The following is a 22,091-nucleotide window of genomic DNA, read 5'->3' on the forward strand; positions in this document are numbered from 1 at the left end:
CACATCTGGGTACAATGGTATTCCCTTCCTCATGGTACAATGGTATTCCCTTCCTCAAGGGCTTTGGGGAGGATTAAATCAGACCGTGAGAGTGCAGAGCCAGGTGTGCGGTTGGTGTGTGATGAGTGATGGCCGTGATCATGGTGATGGTTCTCAGCAGGGCCCATGGCGGACACCCAGTACATCCTCCCCAATGACATCGGCGTGTCCAGCCTGGACTGCCGCGAAGCCTTCCGCCTGCTGTCGCCCACAGAGCGCCTCTATGCCCACCACCTGTCACGGGCCGCCTGGTATGGAGGCCTGGCCGTGCTGCTGCAGACCTCGCCTGAGGCCCCCTACATCTATGCCTTGCTCAGCCGCCTCTTCCGTGCCCAGGACCCCAACCATCTGCGCCAGCATGCCCTGTCTGAGGGCCTTACCGAGGAGGAATATCAGGTCAGTTCTCTCAGGCCAACCTGCATTTCCTGAGTGGCTTCTGGGTGTGAGGGGCCAGGAAGCAGGGGTACAAAGGACTTTCTCTCTCTTTGGATTAGACCAAAGGTTTCAAACACGGGGACATCCCCTCCTGGAGTCTCAGTCTTCTCATCTGCCAAACATGTGTGAAGATAGTCTGTACCTCTTAGGGTTGGAGTAACCTGACACCAAGATAAATGGTAGCTGCTGTGATTATAATAAGGGCTGTGGAGATTCAGAGACGGTAGAAGAATGAGTCCAGAGTAGGAATCTGGACCAGATCTTCCTCTACTGTGTTGTGTGTCCCTGGGCAGAATGTTCGGCCTATTCCCTTGTTTTTGTCTGTCTGTGGGTCTGTCGGCCAAGGAACACATGAATGTATTCTGAATGCATTACAGCAATGCAGAAAGACACAAAACAAAACACGAAGATCATTTGTTCTCAGTGTCCTCCCCAGAAGTTACCGCTGAAGATGGTGGGATGGATAACCTTTTCTGTCCTCTGTCTGTATTGCATACCTATACATGTACACATGCACGTGTATTAGTTCCTTATTTTCTCTTTTACGTGTGAGATCACATTCTACGTATTCTTATGAATTCTGCTTTTTTCACTGAACCCCATGTCTTGGAGAACTCTACGGGGTACATATAAATCCAGCTTATTCTTTTTTACTGGCTGTGAAGCATTCCACAGCAATGTACGCTGTAATCAGTTTAATCTTTTCTATTACTGATGGACATTTAGGTTGTTCTCTATTCTTCTTACAAACAATACCACGATGAGCATACCTGTGCACATGTGTGAGTAGGACCTATTTATAGAAGTAGAATTGCTGGGTCAGAGGCTCTGTACATTGACCATTGATTGGTGCTATTAAGTCATCTGAAAAAGCGTCACCAAGAATGTGTGAGGATATGGTCTGTTTTCCTATATGCAAAATAAAGGGATCGGATTGCTCATCTGTGCGCTGAGGCCCAGGCTGTTTCTTCTACCTTTTTTGAACTTTGAGTAATCACATCCCACCTCCAGGCCTTGATTTACTCATTAAAAGAGCTAATAGCTGGGGAAGTGCTTATCAATAAAAATGTGCTACCCAAGGATTCACTATTTTCCATGGGATTCTTTTGTTTGTAAGTAGCAGAAACCCACCTCAAACTGGCTTAAATGAAAAAAAAAAATCATGACTCCCAGTTTCTGGTCTGGCATGTAAGGAGCTTAGATGTTGCCCATCTGTTCTAATAATAAGTAAAAAGCTGAAGAAATTGAAAAATCAACAACTCTTCTTAGATCCTTAAGAGAAGTGAGGTCACAGGGCAAACTGCTGCCCCCAAAATTGGAGAGACAGACAGGCAGGTACAGAGATTGACAACTTACCAGAGCAAAAATTCATGAGCAGAAACCTCCATGGAACTGGTGCTGGGGCAGGAAAACCTGAACTGCAATTGATGAATTGCTAGCGGCTCAGTGTGGACAGTTCTCAGAGTTAAAACCCCAGTCATCAGGAGATCCCCACACTTTTGGGGTTTTTGCCTCCAGGAACTTAACCTGGCTCTTACAATGGATTTCAGAGAAAAAGCCCCTCATGCTTCTGGCAGGGGGAGGGGAAAAGGAATCATTTTTGAAATATGCGAGAACATTCTGTCCTTCTTAACATGGGCTGCCCTCAGGAGAAACTATTTAACCAGAACCAAACCTGCTAGGCTTTTATCAGAGCCTAACTGATCTGGAAGAAGGGAAATACTCAACTCCAGACAACTCTGATCATTTATTTGGTCTCACCTAAGAGGAATGGTGGGAACATGGGACTGAGAAGCACATATGAAGTTCAAAGTCCAGCGGCAAAGGCTTACTCAAGGGCTGAGACCTAATCTTGGGACTCTAGAACGCTTCCCTTGCCCCGACACCTTACCATCCCATTAGTAAAGGGCTATTTATGACAGTTCCTTTCACCCAGCACATCATGTCTGGCTATCAAGAAAAAATTACAGAATGTTCTTAAAGGCAAAAAAACACAGCTTGAAGAGACAGAGCAAGTATCAGAACCAGACTCAGATATGGCAGGGATGTTGGACTCATCAGACCAGGAATTAAAACAACTATGACCAATATTCTAAGGGCTCTAATGGATAAAGTAGACAGCATGCAAAAACAGATGGGCAGTTTGGGATTAACATAAATACACTACTATATATAAAATAGGTAAACAACAAGGACCTACTATAGAGCACAGGGAACTATATTCTGTATCTTATAATAACCTATAATAGAAAAGAATATGAAAAAGAATACATATATATCTGAATCACTGTGTGCTATATACTTGAAACTAACACAACATTGTAAATTAACTATACCTCAATTAAAAAAAAACAGATGGCAATGTAAGCAGAGAGATGGCAATTCCAAGAAAGATCCAAAAAGTGCTAGAGATCAAAAAACACAAATAGAAATGAAGGACACTTTAATGGGCTTATGAGTAGACTTGACATAGCAGAGGAAAGAATCTCTGAGCTTGAGGGTATCTCCACAGAAACCTACAAACTGAAAAGCAAAGAGAAAAAAGACTGACGAAAATAGAATAGGGTATCCAAGAACTGTGGGATGACGCTAAGGAGTGTAACATATATATAGTAGTAAAATCAGAAGAAGAAAGATGCAAAAGAAATATCTGAAATATTGACTGAGAATTTCCCCAAATTGATGTTGGATACCAAACCACAAATCCAGGAAGTTCAGAGAACACCAAGTAGGATACTAGATGCAAAACAAAAAAGAAACAAACAAAACCTACATGTAGGTGTATCATGTTTAAACTACAGAAAATCAAAGAGAAAGAGAAAATCCTGAAAGAACCCAGAAGGAAAAAATATCTACAGAAGAGCAAAGATAAGAATTACATCTGACCTTTCAGAAGTCACGCAAGCAAAAAGAGTGGACTGAAATATTTACAGTGTTGAGATACAAAGCCACCAACCTAGAATTCTGTACCTTGTGAAATTATCCTTCAAAAGTGAAGTGGATAAAGATCTGAAACCAAAAAAACAAAAAAAACAAGTGAAGTGGAAATAAAGACTTTCTCAGACAGACAAAAATTTAGGGAATGTGTTGCCAATAGACCTGCTTTGCAGGAAATGTTGAAAGAAGTTCTTTAGAGAGAAGGAAAATAAGTCAGAAACTCAGATGTACATTAAGAAAAGGAAAAGCATTGGAGAAGGAATAAGGTAAAATAAAAACTTCTATTTTTCTTATTCTTAATTGATCTAAGAGATAACAGTTTGTCCAAAATAATAACAGCAGCAACGCATCCAACTACGTATGTTTATGTACGTATGTACGTATATGCTTATGTATGCTTACGTACAAGTGAAATGAATGACAGTGATATAAGGGAGGGGAGGCGAGAATTAGGATTATTTTGTTATTACAAGGGGCTCAAACTGCCCATGAAGTGGACTTGGATTAGTTGTAAATGTATACTGCAAAGTCAACCACTAAAAAAGTACGAAAAGAAGTACAACTGATATGCTAAGAAAGGAGAGAAAATGGAATCATATAAAAGGCTCAGTTAAAACCACAGAAGGCAGAAAAAGAATGGAAGACAGGTGCCAGCATGGTCGGGTTCTGTTAAATGCCCTCTTCTGGGTTGCTGACTTCTCCCTGTGTTTTCACTTGGTGGATCATGTGAGCTAGCTAGCTCTCCAGGGTCTCTTTTGTAAGAGCACTAATCTCAGTGAGGAGGGCTATGCCCTCGTGATCTAATCTCCTCCCAAAGGCCCCATCTCCTAACACTATCACCTTGGAGGTTAGGTTTCAACATACTGATTCTGGAGGGACACAGACATTCAGATCATAGCAATTGGTAAACCTTTGGCCAGGCTAACTAAGAAAGAAAGCGAGAGGTCACAAACTACTAATATCAGAAGTGAAAGAAGGGTCATCACTACAGATCCATGGGCATTGAAATGATAATCAAGGAACACTATGAAAATTTTTTTTTCATTTTTAAATAATTGTACTGTTTATACCATAGTCACATTTGAATTGGCAGAACGGTTCCCATGACAGACAAGACAGAGACGTGTCATTCAAGGAAAAATAAGTGAAGGTTTTCATAAAGCTTGAGGAGACAAGTCCCACAGTAACTAACACAAGGGTGACTGCAGCAATCTCAGACAATGGTGTGCAAGTAGGTAGGAAGAAAGAGTGCTCCAGCAGTAGCTGGTCTACAGGTGTTGGCCTGAAACCACTGCTGTTTCCTAAGGGGAATTTCTTAATATGTTTGATAGATCACTTGTAACAGACATATAAGTGGAGAAGGGTGACACTTCTACAGAATAAATTCTACACATTTCTGGGCAAGTTCTACAAATCTCATTGGTGATAAATGGTTGCTGAATTATGATTCTGCCAAGGTAATCCCATAAATGGACATCCAGGGAAATTTTACAACCGGTGAAATTCTTAGACCAAAGAATAAATAGCCACACATCCCAAACCTACACACCATGAATTAAAATGGTGCCACGTCAGGCTTTCTGAAAGAACCAGAGAAGGAAAGATTATTCAAACAGAAGATCCTCACCCTTCTTTTCATCCAGAAGATTAGCAGCCTCCATCACCTCTGCAGCTGCCCTCCGTTGCTCCAAGTCCTTCTCAGACTTTTCCTTGAGAATCTTTTTCTTCTCCTGTATTTTCTTTAACCTATAGAACTCTTCTCGCTGGGTCTCATCCAGCTCTATGATGATATAAACAAGGGTACTTTCAATCAGGGGAATGATGACATGTTCAGTGGCATTTACACACCTGTTGGTTATCTTAATAGCCTCACCCAAAGTAACAAAGGAAGTCTGTGGTGAAGCTAGGTCCACCAGTAGTTCCATAATTCCTCTTCAGTTTAGCCAACTGTTCCCCACCTCTGGCTAAATCAGTCAGTTCATAACTGTCAGTTCCTTCATGGTAATGTTCAAATACTGGCAAAGTAACCCCTGCTACATTATCTTTCTTTGCTCTAACCTTCACGTGGGCTTCATTTACATTTTGGATAACTGTGGTGCTGAAGTCCCCTGCTGTGAACCTGGCCTCTGCAAGTGAAAAGGCAAGCTTCTCTCATCACTTCACCCATCAACATTTTAATCTATTATCTTCTTAAGGATCTGTCAAAATTGAAGAGTTAAGGCATCAGATGTTTTCTTCAGGAGGTTTCGACCTGTCTGTGCTCCTTTTAACCGAGCCTTCATGATGGTCTGTGCCATTCATGAGGGAAAGATTTCAATTCGGTCTTTGCCTGACATTCTGACGGTGACTGTTCGGCTCAGGTTCCTGACTGGGCAGTCGTGGCTCAAGACCAATTCCTTGAAAAACATAATCTGCCAAAACTCACACAAGAAGAAATAGATAATCTACATAGGCCTATATCTATTAAAGAAATAGACTCAACAATTGGTAAACAACCTTCCAAAGCAGAAAACATCAAGCCAAGATAGGTTCACTACTAAACATTTAAGGATGACATTATGCCAATTCTCTACAATCTCTTTCAGAAGAGAAAAGCAGAGGGAATACTTTCTAACTCATTCTGTGAGCCCAGTATTACCCTAATACCAAGATCAGAGGAAGATTACAATGAAAGAAAAGAAAACTACAGACAAATATGTCTCATGAACATAGATGCAAAAATCTACAACAAAATATTAGTAAATTGAATCCAACAACATATAAAAAGAATTATGCACCATGACCAAGTAGGATTTATCCCAGGTATGCCAGTCTGGTTCAACATTCAAAAATCAATAAATGTAAATCATCACATCAACAGGCTAAAGAAAAATCACACAATCATATCAGTAGATGCAGAAGAAGCATTTGGCAAAATCCAACACCCATTAATGATAAAAACTGTTAGTAAACTAGAAAATTTACAGCTAACATCATATTTAATGGTGGAAAAACTTTCCCACTAACATCAAGAATAAGGCAAGGATGTCCCCTCTCACCACTATTTTTCAACATTGTACTGGAAGTCCTAGCTCATGCAAAAAGAGAAAAAGAAATAACAGGTATACAGATTGTGAAGGAAGACATAATACTGTTTTTTTTTTCACAGATGACATGATTGTCTATGTAGAAAATCTGAAAGAATCAATCAAAACCTCCTAGAACTCATAAGTGATTATAGCAAGGTTGCAGGATGCAAAGTTAATACGCAAAAGTCAATTGCTTTCCTATATTCCAGCAATGAACAAGTAGAATTTGAAATTAAAAACACAATTCCATTTATAACAGCACCCAAAAAGTTGAAATACTTAATTGTAAATCCAACAAAATGTGTACAAGACTTATATGAGGAAAACTACAAAACTCTGATGAAAAATATCAAAGAAGAGCTAAATAAATGGAGAGATATTCCATGTTCATGGATGGAAGATTCAATATTGTCAAGATGTCACTTCTTCCCAACTTGATCTATAAATTCAATGTAATCCCAGTCAAAATCCCAGCAAGTTGTTTTGTGAATACCGACAAACGGATTCTGAAGTTAACATGGAGAGGCAAAAGACTCAGAATAGCCAACATAATAATGAAGGAAAGGAACAAAGTTGGAGGACTTATACAACTCTAGTTCAAGACTTACTATAAAGTTACAGTAATCAAGACTGTGGTCTGTTGGCAAAATAATAGACAAGTAGATCAGTGCAATAGAATAGAGAGCCCAGAAATAGACCCCCATAAATATAGTCAACAAATCTTTGACAAAGAGCAAAGGCAATACAATGAAACAAAAATAGTCTTTTCAATAGATGATGCTAGAATAACTGGACATCCACATGTTAGAAGAAGGAGAAGGAGAATCTAGACACAGACCTTACATCCTTCACAAAGATTAACTCAAAATGAGTCACAGCCTTAAATGTTAAATACAAAACTATAAAACTCCCAGAAGATAACATAGGAGAAAATCTAGGTGACCGTGGGTATGCAGTTGACTTTTTAGACACAACACCAAGCATGATCCATGAAAGAAATAATTGATAAACTGAACTTATTAAAATCAAAATTTTCTGCTCTGTGTAAGACACTGTCGAGAGAATGAAAAGGTAAGTCACAGACTGGGAGAAAATATTTGTAAAAGATACGTCAAATAAGGGACTGTTATCCAAAATGTACAAAGAACTCTTAAAACTCAACGATAAGAAAACGAGCAACCTGATTAAGAAGTGGACCAAAGACCTTAACAGATATTTCACCAAAGAAGATATGCAGATGGCAGATAATCGTGTGAAAAGATGCTCCACATTATATGTCATTAGGGAATTGCAAATTTAAAAAACAAGATGCCATTATATACTTATTAGATTGGCCAAAATCCAAAACACCAACACCAAATGTTGACAAGAATGTGGAACAATTGGAACTTTTGTTCATTGCTGGGGGAAATGCAAAATGGTACAACCACTTGGAAGAGACTTTGACATTTCCTTATAAAGCTAAACATACTTCAAGGGACACGCGTTCAATCCCGGGTCCGGGAAGATCTCACATGGCATGAAGCAACTAAGCCCATGTGCCACAACTACTGAGCCTGTGCTCTAGAGCCCATGAGCCACAGCTACTGAGCCCAAGCTCCACAACTACTGAAGCCCAAGTGCCTAGAGCCCATGCTCCACAACAAGAGAAGCCACCGCAATGAGAAGGCCGCACACCACAACAAAGTGTAGCCCCTGCTCACACAACTAGAGAAAGCCTGTGCACAGCAACAAAGACCCAACACAGCCAAATAAATAAATAATAAATAAATTAATTAAAAAAATAAAGAATATAACAGCTCATTTAAAAAAAAAAGCTTAACATACTCTTGCCATATGATTCAGCCGTCATGCTCCTTGGTATTTACCCAAGTGAAAACTTGAAGTGAAACTTATGTCCACACAAAAAACCTGCACGTGATTTTTATAGCAGCTGTATTCATAACTGCCAAAACTTGGAGGTAACCAAGATGTCTTTCAGTAGCTGAGTCAATAAACAAACTGTGGTACATCAGACAATGAAACATTATTTAGTGCTAAAAAGAAACGCGCTATCAAGCCATGAAAAGACATGGAGAAAGCTAAATGCGTATTACTGGGTGAAAGAAACAAATCTGAAAAGGGTACATACTGTATGATTCCAACTATATGATATTCTGGAAAAGGCAAAACTATGGAGATAGTAAAAAGATCAGTAGTTGCCAGGCGTTGGGAGGGAGGACAGAGCATAGAGGATTTTTAGGACACGGAAACTACTTTGTGTAATACAGAGTAATGCATCACACGTAATGGTAGATACGTGTCATTATATACGTCTATCTAAACGCATAGAATGCACAATGCCAGGAGTGAACCCTAGTGTAAACTATGCTCTTTGGGTGATAAGTTGTCAGTGTAGGTTCATCAGTTGTAAGAAATGTACCAGTCTAGTGGGAGATATTAAAATGGGGGAGGCTGAGCCTGTGTGGGGGTAGGGGGCTTTGGGGTAATCTCTGTACCTTCTGCTCAATTTTGCTGCCTAAAACTGCTCTATAGAATAAAGTCTGTTTTAAAAAAGAGAGAATGATTGGCTCACATAATTGAAAAATCCAGGGCTAGGGAGGCTTCAGGCATGGCTAGATTCAGGGGCTCAGTGATACCATTCTTCATCTCTGAGCTTTGCTTTCTTTCATCACCCCAGTAGGGGAGTTCCAGGGACTTCAGGCTTGATGATTCCTGGTGTAACACAGCGGCTCTTTGCTCCTGGAAAATTTCCTAGTTGGGCTCTTATTGGCCAGCTTGGGCCTGTGCCCACCTCTGGAATTGGGGAAGGGAGATTTCACCCCATCCCAAAAGGAAGCTGTGAGGCCTTATTGCCAGAGGAAGGGAGACTAGATTTTGGGCCAGCAAAAGCCATAGAGTCGTTGACCAAGGCCCCTCCAGCCCTAACATTTGATGCTGCCTGCCAGGTGGGGGCTGTGGCCAGGCTTCCTGCAGAAGGAGGTGGTGTTTGCCCTGGGTCTCAGGGGTCACGTGAGATGGCCACAGGTGGCTGAGAGGGTGCCAATGTGAAGGGAACAAGGTGGGTGAGGGCTTGGATGTATTTGGAAGCTGTTGAGAAGACCAGTTTGGATGATGGGTGTGTGAAGATTGGACGGTGAAAGTATGTTGGGGCCAGACTGGGGCCTCCCAGGATGTGGTCCTGCTCCCAGATCTCCCAGCCTCACCCATACTGCTTCCTCTGGCATGTTAATATCCCAGGAGGGAACCTCCGTGGGGTGGGGAGGCTGTGCTTCCTCTAATCCCCTTTCCCCCAGGCATTCCTGGTCTATGCTGCGGGCGTCTACTCCAACATGGGCAACTACAAGTCCTTTGGCGACACCAAGTTTGTTCCCAACCTGCCCAAGGTGAGCTGAGGAGGGCTGGGGAAGTGGGGAAGGTGGGCAGTTTGGGGCCAGTGGGTTGAGGTGCGGAATGCAGCAGATGGAGTCCAGTGGGAGTCGGGCCCTGAGCAGAGCCTTGACCTTGTCACTGCCGCATTGCACAGCCTTGGATGCTGCAACCACCTCCTGACTGTGCTGACCCGAGGGGTGAATGAGGGGAGGCTGTGGAAGGGCTCTTTTGGTCCCCACTGGAGACAGTGGGGGAGCCTGGGCATGGGGAGTCCCTCTCTGGGACCACGGGGCTCGGGCCCATCTGGGGCAGAGGCAGCTCTTACACCAGGACTCTTAGGTCCTACTGTGCGCACAAATTGCCTGGCGATCCTGTTGAAATGCAGATTCTGACCCAGCATCCTGAGCAGGTAGGGCGTGAGGTTCTGCATTTCTCGGCAACGTCAATGCTGCTGGTCCGTCGACCGCACTTTGAGCCAGAAGGTCTTAGACTGTGGGAGAAGAGCTGGTAGATGCAGGGGCTCCACAAGGCAGGTTTGGGAGGTACCGCCAGGCCAAGGGCCTCCCTTCCCCTGCAGGAGAAGCTGGAACGTGTGATCCTGGGGAGTCAGGCGGCACAGCAGCACCCAGAGGAAGTCAGGGGCCTCTGGCAGACCTGCGGGGAGCTCATGTTCTCTCTGGAATCGAGGCTTCGACACCTCGGGTTGGGGAAGGAGGTGAGGCCCCCAACCACACTGGGGAGTGGAGGGCACCTTTGGGGGCCACCTGGTGTGGAGGGAGGGGCACCAGATGGGGAAGCAGCCGGCCGGCCGTCACGCCTGAGGCCAAGCTGCTCTCCACTGCGGGCCTCAGCATCGTCATCTGAAAGCAGGCTGGATGGAATGCTTTCTGAACGCCCTCCCAGTTCTGACATCCTAGGATGCTGTGTGCAGGAGGCGGGAGGGAGAGCTGAGCTGAGAGCTAGAGGGAGATGAGGGGGAGCATGGGAAAGGAGGGGGCCGAAGCCTTCCACCTCTGGAAGCTTCTTGGGAGCTGCGTGGGGTGAGGGATACAGAAAACCTTGGGGGCGGGCCTGTGAGAGGCTGGCGCAGAGCTTTAGGAAGGCTGGAGCTGGACCTCTGTTTGTTGTTTGTGTCATAATTTTTTTCCCCTGGAAAGAGATGGAGAGGGATAGTGGAGGCTGCTGAGAGGAGGTGCAGGAAGCCTGAGGCTGGGGAGGGTGGCTGGGAAGGAATTCATCAGCTCCCTCTGCAGCCCCCAACCCAACTCAGCAACTCTGGTTTCCCACCTGCCCCTTCGCCAACAGGGAATCACCACCTATTTCTCTGGGAATTGTACCATGGAAGATGCCAAACTAGCCCAAGACTTTCTGGACTCACAGGTTTGGGGGTTGGGGAACTCGGGGTGGTGGTTTGTTGGGGTCCCCTTGGCACTGACGCCCACTCCTGGGTCTCAGCTCTGGCCCGGAGATACAGGCATCTTGGGTCCTTGAGGTGGAGAAGACTTGGGAATCCTTGTCTAAGGGTCAGCCTGGCTTGGACGAAGATGTCCCTGTGTGCGGAGCCGCCCCCACCCTGCCCCAGGCTGAAGGGCCTTGTGACAGCCTCGGGGCAGGACACAGAACTCCAGCGCTGCTTGGGTTGGGCTCTGACATCCACGCGTCCCTTTCACCTCCGGGCTCAGCTGCTCAGCGACCTCTCCTCGTCTGTGGAGTGGGTCCTGCCCCCTGTAGCCCAGGTTAGCTGAGGTCATGAAGTTAGCGCTCAGGGTACCAAGCCACGCAGGAGTCTGCCCTAGCCTGCCCACCCTGCTCTCTCCCCTCCCAGATGACTCAGGCCGGCCCCCCAGCAGCCCCAGCCTGCTTTGCCTCTGCATCTTCTCTCCCGGGTGTGATCCACTTTCCCTTCGCTCCCCGCCACAGCCCTCTCTGGACTTACTCTCCCCCAAACCCCTGCCCTGGTCTTTTCCAGAACCTCAGTGCCTACAATACACGGCTCTTCAAGGAGGTGGGCCAGGATGGGAAGCTGAGCTACGAGGTGCGGTTGGCTTCTGTGCTAGGCACAGGTGAGCTCAGGCCTCTTCTCCTCCCTCCTCAGTGTTCCTGGACCAGTGTGGAGAGGGCCAGAACCCCAGACAGGGGTTAGCCGACTACAGTAGCCGCAGGGAGTAACGACAGTAATGGTTACGGCTGAGGTTGATCAAAGGCTTATTGGGTGCCAAGCCCTGAGCTGTGCTCAGCGTATGGTGTTCCTGTGAGGTGAGCACCCCTAGCCCTGGTGCTGGTGGTGATGTAAAGCTAAGGGGAGACACGAGGGCAGGGGAAGGGCCTCGTTCCGCTTGGTGAAGGTGACTGCTGCAAGCCTCTGACAGGGGCCACATGTTGGGCATGGTCCCTATCCTCCAGGCAGTGGCGCAGAAGGTAGCAATCCATGGAAACAATGGAAACAGGGGCTGGACCATATGTCCCATGACAGCCTAGAGGAGAAATCCAAACTGCACATCAGTGAAGGCCTAATGGAAAAGGTGACCACATGTGTCTTGGAGGTTGGAGAGAATGCAGAAGGATGGGAGTGGTGAACTTACTAAACCTCACATCCTAAAGATTTCTCAAAGTACCTTCAGGGTAAAGCCCAGATTCACTTCTAAGGGCCCCATCACTTGGAATTTCTTGGATTTAAGAGAAGAAACCTATTTCAAATTTGCCTAAAGCAAACAGGCTTTTATAGGCTTGAGTAATTAAGAAGCCCAGAATAGAATGGCTTCAGGCACAGCTGGATCCAGCTGCTCAGACAGTATTCTCAAAAATTTTTCTGTCTCTTGGCTCAGCTCTCTTTGACTTCATCTACAGCAGGCTGTTCCCACACAGACCCTGATAGCCACCACCCTGGCCATTCCAGCAAAAAGGGGACCCTTTTCTCCCAGAAGTGTTTTAAGGTCTGGGATAAGCTCAAGTTTCTCTATTTTGGGTCCCCTATTTACCTGTGAACCAGTCCTTGTGGTTAAGGGACTGGTCTCTGATTGTCTAGACCTGGTCCCAAGCCTACCTCACAGCCAGGTGATGAGGACAGTCCCTCCCACCACCTGGGCTTGGAGTGGTTGTAGGGGGTGGTTCTCAAAGGAAAACTGGAGTCTGTTACCAGGTGAGGGGGATATGGATGCAACGTTAAGACAAGCATCCAGGCCCTGTGGGGACCTTTGTAACCCGGCCCTCCCTTCCCCACCCACCTCCCACTTAGACTCTGGGCCATAGCCACACTCAGCAGTTTCCAATTCTCTGAAAACCCCGTGTTCTCACCTACACCCTCTGGGCCTTTGCACGGTCTGTTCCCTGTTCCTGCCTGGAATGTCCTCCCTCCCCTCCAGATGCTCCCCTGATGAACACCTACTCATCCTGTAGGCCAGGCTGGGACCTCACCTTCCCAGGACTTCCCTGTCTTCCTATAGCCTTTTTGCCCATCAGCACGCCCAGTAATTTCCCAGTTATTTTTCTGTTGACTGCAAGCTCCTTGAGAGGAGGAACTATGTGTTTCAGTCACTGGTGCCTCCCCAGCAGCCGGGCTTCATAGATCCTCAGATACTCAGTGTGTGAGCAAATGAGGACGGGTCGGGAACTGCACTCCTGGTGGAGGGAACAGCGTGAGCCAAAGAAGAATGGTGGGAACGTTTAGGGATCAGCACGTATGTAGTGCGATTTGACTGGGTTCAAGTGAATAGGAGTGGATGACACGGGAGTATAAGCTGGGCCTATAGGATGCAGCAGAGGACAATGGTTAAGAGTGTGGCTGGAGCCAGGCTGCCTGAGCGTAAAAAACAGCCCCATTTATTTAGTGATATAAAGCCACCTTTTCATGCTCACGGGCTCCACGGGTCAGGAATTTGGGTGGGGTACACTAGGAACAACGTGTCTCTGGTTGACGATGTCTGAGGCCTCAGCTGGGAAGACTTAGAGGCTGGGGGTGACTCCACAGCTGGGGGCTGGATCCTCGGCCAGCTGATCGACTCACAGGTCCAGTGGCAGATGTTAGCTGTCGGCTGGGGCCTCGGCTGTGGCTGTCACCCCAGACGCCTCACACAGCATCTTCATACTGCTCGTGGTGGCTGGACTCCAGAACGAACTTCCCAAGAGTCAGGCAGAAGCCATGTCGCCTTTTATGACCTAGCCTCAGCAGGCACATGGCATCACTCCTGCTGTAGTCACAAGGCTGCCTACCCTGCTTCAAGAGGAGGGAATAAGCTCGCATGTCCCATGGGAGAAGTCACATTGGGAGATGGGAAATACTGTGGCCATTGGCCACCTTTTTTTTTTTTCAAATATAATCTAGAGGTACGTTGTATGTATCAGAGACAACAGACAAAATACAGTAGTATTAATGTCCCATTGCTTCTGTAACAAATCCCCACAAATTTAGTGGCATAAAACAATACAAATTTATTCTGTTACAGTTCTGGAGGTCCATAATCTAAAAGAAGACTCGAGTTCCTTCTGGAGCCTTTGGGGGAAATTTGTTTCCTTGCTTCTTTCTGCCTCTAGAAGCTGCCTGCATTCCTTAGCACGTGGCCCTTCCTCACATCTCTCCCCCTTCTTTCTTCTCTCATCACATCTACCTCCCTTCACCCTCCTGTCTCCTTCTTATAAGGATTCTTGTGATTACATCTAGGGTATGGCTAGCTTTTTTTTTTTTTTTGGCACATGGGCTTAGTTGCTCCGCGGCATGTGGGATCTTCCTGGAGCTGGGATCAAACCTGTGACCTCTGCATTGGCAGGCGGATTCTTAACCACTGCGCCACCTAGGAAGCCCTAGCTTTTTAAATATAATCTGCCAGGGACTTCCCTGGTGGTGCAGTAGATAAGACTCTGCACTCCCAATTCAGGGGGCCCTGGTTCAATCCCTGGTCAGAAAATTAGATCCCACGTGCATGCCACAACTAAGAGTTCTCATGCTGCAACTAAGGAGCCCTGGAGCCGCAACTAAGGCGCTCACCTCCTGCAACTAAGACCCAGAGCAACCAGATAAATAAATATCACACGAGAGTGTGAATGTGATAAATGCCACTGAATTGTATGTTTAAAATAGTTATAATGGCAAATTTTATGTTGTATATATTTTACCATAATAAAAAAATGTAAAAAATAAAATACAATAAAATCCTCCATCTAGAAAACAATAAATAAATAAATAAATAAATACAATCTGCTGCACTGGGTTTGAATCTGACTCTGCTACTTGCTGCTGTGTGACCTTCAAAAGCTGATTTAACCTCTCAGTGCCTCAGTTTCCCCATCTGTAGAATGGAGATAATAAATAATTTCCCTCTCCCCACAGAGTTGATGCGACACTTAAATAAGTTAACATAGAAATCATTTAGAACATTTCATGTTATATATCTTTTTTAAAATTAATTAATTTACTTATTTATTGGCTGTATTGGGTCCTCGTTGGTGCACACAGGCTTTGTTTAGTTGTGGCGAGCGGGGGCTACTCTGTGTTCTGGTGCACGGGCTCCTCACTGCCATGGCTTCTCTTGTTGCGGAGCATGGGCTCTAGGTGCATGGACTTCAGTAGTTGCAGCATGTGGGCTCAATAGTTGTGGCTCACGGGCTCTAAAGCGCAAGCTCAATAGTTGTGGCACATGGGCTTAGTTGCTCTGCGGCATGTGGGATCTTCCTGGAGCAGGAATTGGACACGTGTCCTTTGCACTGGCAGGCAGATTCTTAACCACTGCACCACCTAGGAAGCCCTAATATGTATCTTTTTGAAGATGACAGTTTATACTAATTTCCATGGGCCACGGGGAGCCATCGAAGACCTTAGCGTAAAAGTGTGACAGGGAGAAGCCTGCTGGGGTATCTTACAATTTTTCCCGCGCCATCCTTCTTCCCTCAGAGCCTATTCTGGACTCCGAAATGACTTCCAAGCTGAAGAGCTACGAATTCCAGGGAAGCCATTTCAGGGTGACGCGGGGGGACTATGCACCCATCCTCCAGAAGGTGGTGGAGCACCTGGAGAAAGCCAAGGTAGGGCTGGCTAGGGGCTGACGTGTGCGGCTCTGGGCCCCTCTGGGCAACAACGGCCGGTACGGGGATGGGTGGGTGGCCTGAGGCTGACCAACCCCTGCTCACCCCCAGGCCTATGCAGCCAACAGCCACCAGGACCAGATGCTGGCCCAGTACATAGAAAGCTTCACCCAGGGCTCCATCGAGGCCCACAAGAGGGGCTCGCGCTTCTGGATCCAGGACAAAGGCCCCATTGTGGAGAGGTGAGGCGCCAGCCTTCACCCTGTCCTGCCCCCTCCTGCCTGCCCTGCCTCCATCACCGCCCTTCTCTCCCCCAGTTACATCGGGTTCATCGAGAGCTACCGAGACCCCTTTGGTTCCCGCGGAGAGTTTGAAGGTAACGTCTGGGAGGCGGGAGGTCAGATCAAAACCCTTACCCCTGTGCCCTGAGGGCTCTCCCCTCCCCCTCCTCCCTCAGCAGTAATAATAACAACAGCCACGGATGATTTGCCGTGTCCTGGACACCTACCTATCTTAGCTCATTTTGACACCATCATCCTACGAGAATTTCTCTCCTCCCTTCACAGATGTAGGAACTGAGGCACAGGTGGTGGGCGGCCCAGCCCAGGCACCTCGGCTCTGAGCCACTTGGCTGTGCTGCCTCTGGTGTCTGGGCCAGGCGTAGGCTCCAGCTTTGTCACTTAACAGCTGTGTGACCTTGAGCCACTTAACCCCACCTCTGAGCATCCGTCACTGCTTTTCAGGTGTCGTGGGAAGTGAGGTGTTTTATGCAGGCAGCTGAGCACCATGCCAGGCACGTAAATGGTGCTGGGTTGATGGGAGCAGAATTAACACTGTGACTGTGAACTTGACATGGCTGCTGTCATCCCAGGACAGGTAGAAGGCTGCCTCGGCCCTTGTGCCCGAGCCCCCATGGGACCCACCAGTGCAGGGCCGGGCATCCAGCCTGAGGATTTAGACTTGTCTCTGCTAAGCTTTATCCTCCCCAGCCTGGACATAGAGTCTGGAGCATCCAGCTGCCAAAAGCCAGAGAGATTAGCCTGGAGGAGAGGGGAAAGCCCTGACAGCCCACGAGAGCTTGGATCCAGGCTCAGGAACAAGGCATGAGGGGCAGGCAGTCCAGGGGCCGGAGGGTGAGACAGGGGTGCGCACCCGCAGCTTTCCTGCCTGGGTCCTGATTCGCCAGGCCTGCTCTGAGGGCCGAGACCCCGGGGCCTCCTCAGGAGCCTCAGTCTCAGAGGGTCCCCCCCTTTTACATAACTCATTGTGATGATGAGAAAAGTAATCCATGTCATGGTCAAAAATTATGAAAATACACACCAGAAAAAGAAAATCAACCGTGATTGTACCCACCTCAAGGTTACAATTTGGAATGTACGTTTTGTCTTTTGTTTTTATATAGAGCTGTGCTTAAAAACGTGTGTGTGTGATTTAAAAACCCACGTTTGTTGTAATTGGAACAATACAGACGTATGGATAAAATGTGGAATCCCTCCTTTACTACCCTCTCCTATGTCACACCCCTCCTCAGGTGACCACAGTTCGCAGTTGAGTACAGGTCCTGCCAGGCCTTTGTTGAAGCATTCACACACACACACACACACACACACACACACACACACACATGCCTTTTAACTCATCCAGGTAAATGAGATTATATTCTATGCATTGTTCTGTCACTTGCTTTTTTCACTTAATCATGTGTCTTGGATATCTTTTCCTATCAGTACATATAGACCTACCACGTTCTTTTTAATAGGTGTATAGTATTCACAGTATATCATCATTTCCCACAACGTTTGATGTTGTACTGCATGGCGTGCTGTCACATAGCTGCCCCCTGATTTATTTAATAATCCCTAGCTGTTGGATGTTTAGGCTGCTTTTCCTTCTTTGCTCTTTTAATCGTCCTCTCTTCCTGTCCTGGTGTGATGATTCCATCAGACTGAGTGAATCCAGATAGGGAGGCTTTGCCAAGCCTATCCCTTGGCCAGGTTAAGGTTGATCCCTTCCTCAGTCTAGGTCAGGCCTTTCCAGGGCGTAGCGTGAATTACATCAGGAAGGATTCGGTGCTGAGCAGCAGGGAGTCTCTGCTTGCAGGACTCTTCAGTATCTTTAATATGTACATGTGCATTGGGAACCTTTAAGAAGTTAGAGATAAAGTGTTGGCCAAACTTATTTGACCAGGGAGCTCTTTCTCTATGAAGGCTCTCATAGAAAATGTGTTCTATGGAGTGCAAATTTGGAAACACTGCTTTGAGCCAGGAACTCTAACTGCATTAAATCTGAAAGGATCGGTCCCAGCCCTCCCGTGCAGCAGCCGCACTCACCACCATATAAGTCAGGTGCTCTAGCCATGCAAGACAGCCCACAGTTCCCCCCAAAAGAAGAGCATCTTTTTTTGCTCTTGTCGTCCCTTCCCCTGGGCATCCGATCCTTTGCCCATCACCCCCTATGTACTCCCCGCAATCTCCTTTAAGATCCATTTTAGATGTTACTCAGTGAAGCCTTCTCTCTTTACCCTACCCACCCCAAACAGTGACCTCCATGGAGGCGGGACCCAGGCCTGGGCACACAGCAGGCATTCAATAGCTGCATGATAGCTGGAGGGATAGAGGGGTGGAGGAGGGTGTGGGGTCCCTCCCAAACCCTGCCGACCCACAGCCCGCTTCCTCCCCCGCAGGCTTCGTGGCCATGGTGAACAAGGCCATGAGTGCCAAGTTTGAGTGGCTGGTGGCGAGTGCAGAGCAGCTGCTGAAGGAGCTGCCCTGGCCCCCGGCCTTCGAGAAGGACAAGTTCCTCACTCCCGACTTCACCTCCCTGGATGTTCTCACCTTCGCCGGCTCTGGCATCCCTGCTGGCATCAACATTCCCAACTGTGAGCTTCCTCGGGCCCCGCCCAAACCCCCAGGAGACTCCATTGAGAGTCGCGCCCTACCCCTCCACCCACTCACCCTGGCCACAAATCACGCTGCCCTGCTCACCACCTCAGCCTGTCCCTCTGGGTCCAGGCGCCTCATCTGTGACCCTTGACCTTTGCCCCTTCTCCCTGGTCCACCCTCCCCCCCCCCCGCCCCCGCCTTCTCCAGATGATGACCTGAGGCAGACGGAAGGCTTTAAGAATGTATCACTGGGGAACGTGCTGGCCGTGGCCTACGCCACGCAGCGGGAGAAGCTCACCTTCTTGGAGGAGGAGGACAAGGTGGGCACCGGGAGCCCGAGGGCCGGCACTGGGCCTGGCTGACCGCAGTTGACGCAGGAGGGCGGACAGGCTAGTACAGAGGAGAGGAAAGAACACGGGTTTGGGCCTGGCTCTGCTGCTTCCCCACCGCACCATGCGACCTTGTATCTTTGGAGCCTGTTTACCCAGCCATCAAACAGTGGAGGTTGTTGCAAGGATGAGATGGGCTGTGCGGTGCCCAGGGTGGAGCCGGCGGGTAGTAGGCCTTTAACAAACGTGTGCCTCACGATGGGCCCTCGGCCTGGCACAGGGGTGTGGGCAGGCTGTGTGGCCGTGGCGGGACAGTGGGCAGCATGGGTCTCTGCTTGTCTTGGCAGGACCTGTACATCCGCTGGAAAGGCCCCTCCTTTGACGTGCAGGTGGGGCTGCACGAGCTGCTGGGCCACGGCAGCGGCAAGCTCTTCGTGCAGGTGAGACCGCGGGGCGGCGCTGCTGCCCGCAGGCACCTCCCCAGTGCCAGGTCTGCGGCTCCCCTCCTCCACGATCCGCCCCCCAGGGGTGAAGCCGCTCCAGTCTCGGCCCTCCGTGTCTCACCCTCCCCCAAGATGTCCCAGGATTGAGTGGGACCTGCAGGACCGTCCAGCTGAGGTCCCCCCACAGGAAGAATTTCTTGGCTCAGGCCAGGGAAGCCTGCCCAGAGGGTGTGACCCAGGCAGCCCCAGGGCTAGAGAGGCCGGGAGGGGGCATAGTCTGGACGCCCCCAGTCCTAGGGCGGCAGCACTCTCTGTCTTTGCACTCCAGGTACTATACCTGGAGCCTGTACCTTTCCAGGTGTTCTAGGGAGCCCCTTCCCCCCAGAGCTGCCCCTTGCTGCTGGCCAGCCAGAGTGGCTGGGGCCCCCTCAACAGCCACTCAGAGAGTATGAGAAGACAGGTAGCCTTTCTGGCAGGCCAGGAAGAACCCATTATGGACCCCCCCACATGGAGCTGCATGGATGAGATGACTGGGGGCGGGGCCATCAAAGAGTGCGCGGTTGGGCCTGCTCCTTGCGGACGGGGCTGCCTCCCTGGATGGGGACAGGCTGGGCCTGGAAGTCAGGAGGATCCAGAGAGCAGCCGATGGGCGAGCAGCTTGGCATCAGGCTTTGTCCAGGCTTTGAAGTCCCAGGGAAGCGGGGACACATGAGGCCCCTCTGTAGCCTTGCATAAGTCAGTTCCCTTCCGTGAGCTTCAGTTGGCCCATCTGTAAAATGGGGTTTCTAACTCCTACTGTATGGCTCTTGTGAGGAATAAAGGCGAAGCCCTGGGATATGTTTGGTACTCGATAGGCCCTGTGGAAGTGGGTGTTATTGTTAAGAGACACTGTGCACAGACATTATGTGCTCTGATTCTACTTTGGGGTTCTTAGTCTCTGAGCCTTAGTTTCCTCCTCTGTGAAGTGGGTTAGTAACAGAACCTTCCTTGGGGGGTGAAATGGACGGTGCATGAAAGACGCTTGGTACATGGAGAGGACGGTGAGGGTGACACTTTTGAGGCGGACAGTCACGTTCTGTGACCACCTCAGGCCAGGAAGTGAAGAGTGACCAGGCTTTCTGGTCCACCCACTGGGACATCTCCAGCTGGGGTCTGGAGATACCGGGTCCAGGTCTTCACGTGACTTTGGGCATGTCCCTCCCCCTCTGGCCTGAAGTGTTGCTCTCTGTGCAGTGGGGTAGGTGCCTCAGGCTCTTCTACCTTTGGGGGCTCTGAGAGGTGGCACAGGACAGGTTTGGAGGCAGCAGTGTGTCCGCAGACCTGATGCTCCTGTTGTCTACTCGCTGCTCCCCAGTCACCTTTCTGAGACACTTGGATCCAGAGCCAAAGGCCTGGCCCAAGGCCGGGGCACCTTGCCCTCACCCGCCCCATGTTCATGACCCTTCTCCTGCAGGATGAGAAAGGAGCATTCAACTTTGACCAGGAGACCGTGATCAACCCAGAGACAGGGGAGCAGGTAAGGGTGGCCTTGGCAGAGCCCTGGGGTGCTGGGAGTGGGGACCCAAGTGGGGTGGCAGCCACCCCTAAGCCTGCCTTCTGGACCTCCCCTCCCAGATTCAGAGCTGGTACCGGAGCGGGGAGACCTGGGACAGCAAGTTCAGCACCATCGCTTCCAGCTACGAAGAGTGCCGGGCAGAGAGTGTGGGACTCTACCTCTGCCTCAACCCCCAAGTGCTGGAGTACGAGCAGCAGGCCTGGGGGGTGGGCCTCCTCTGTGGATGGAGGGGGTGCTGGCAGGGAGGGCAGGGCCCGGGCAGCCTCTGACCCCCCTCCCCTCTGTCACTTCCCCTCCCTCCCCCAGGATCTTTGGCTTTGAGGGGGCCGATGCGGAAGATGTGGTCTACGTGAACTGGCTCAACATGGTTCGGGCCGGGCTGCTTGCTCTGGAGTTCTACACCCCTGAGGCCTCCAGCTGGAGACAGGTGGGGGCTGGGGGACCCCTCAGGAGGGAAGAGCCTGCGGTGGGGACCAAGATCAGGATTCTGGGTGTAGGGATGGGACAACTGTATCTACGAGGTGCATGAACTGGGTTGATCCCAGACTCCACTGCGTATGAGGGCAAGTCACGTCACTGCTGTGAGTCTCAGTGTCCCTGCCTGTGAAATGGGAGTAATAATCTCCTTGCCCACCTTTGAGGGCAAATCAGATGAGATGATTTTACTACAACCACTAACACACGATTTGCATAGGACTTACTCTCTGCCACTTAGTTCTAAGCACTTTACCTGAATTAACCCATCTGTCCCCAGTGTCAACCCAGGAGATAGGTACTGTTATTACCCTCATTTTAGAGCTGAAGAAATTGAGGCACAAAGAGATTAAGTAACTTGCGGGTAAGTAACAGAACCAGAATTCGAATCCAAGCAGCCTGCCTCCAGAGCCATTAGGCTACACTGTTTGGTGGTGAGATGAACTTTGGAAATAGAGTAAGCAACAGAAATCTTTTAAAAAGTCAAATAAGTCTGTTTTGAGGAGGCAATATTGTGTCATCAAAAGAACACATGTTTTAGA

At 48.6% G+C, this 22,091-nt stretch overlaps 1 protein-coding gene and 1 pseudogene across 4 annotated transcripts in view; one reads left to right on the plus strand and one right to left on the minus strand.

Annotated features, from left to right (window-relative positions):
- The window catches only part of DPP3 (dipeptidyl peptidase 3), a 35,072-nt gene that overhangs the window by 1,113 nt on the left and 11,868 nt on the right, over positions 1-22,091 (plus strand). For 2 of the 4 annotated variants that reach the window (XM_057727576.1, XM_057727578.1), the window contains exons 2-15: positions 161-435; positions 9,776-9,865; positions 10,429-10,566; positions 11,157-11,231; positions 11,821-11,914; positions 15,736-15,866; positions 15,978-16,108; positions 16,184-16,242; positions 18,550-18,744; positions 18,956-19,068; positions 19,425-19,517; positions 20,974-21,036; positions 21,135-21,259; positions 21,382-21,502. In XM_057727576.1, coding sequence (XP_057583559.1) covers positions 166-435; positions 9,776-9,865; positions 10,429-10,566; positions 11,157-11,231; positions 11,821-11,914; positions 15,736-15,866; positions 15,978-16,108; positions 16,184-16,242; positions 18,550-18,744; positions 18,956-19,068; positions 19,425-19,517; positions 20,974-21,036; positions 21,135-21,259; positions 21,382-21,502 — 1,698 coding nt within the window. In that variant the 5' untranslated portion in view covers positions 161-165. Of the gene's footprint in view, positions 1-157; positions 436-9,775; positions 9,866-10,428; positions 10,567-11,156; positions 11,232-11,820; positions 11,915-15,735; positions 15,867-15,977; positions 16,109-16,183; positions 16,243-18,549; positions 18,745-18,955; positions 19,069-19,424; positions 19,518-20,973; positions 21,037-21,134; positions 21,260-21,381; positions 21,503-22,091 lie in introns of all 4 variants that reach the window. The other 2 variants (XM_057727577.1, XM_057727579.1) reach the window with 2 other exon arrangements.
- LOC130849035 (V-type proton ATPase subunit D-like) lies at positions 5,016-5,747 on the minus strand (annotated as a pseudogene).

This window comes from Hippopotamus amphibius, chromosome 3, assembly GCF_030028045.1.
Source record: "Hippopotamus amphibius kiboko isolate mHipAmp2 chromosome 3, mHipAmp2.hap2, whole genome shotgun sequence".
Lineage (NCBI taxonomy): Eukaryota > Metazoa > Chordata > Mammalia > Artiodactyla > Hippopotamidae > Hippopotamus > Hippopotamus amphibius.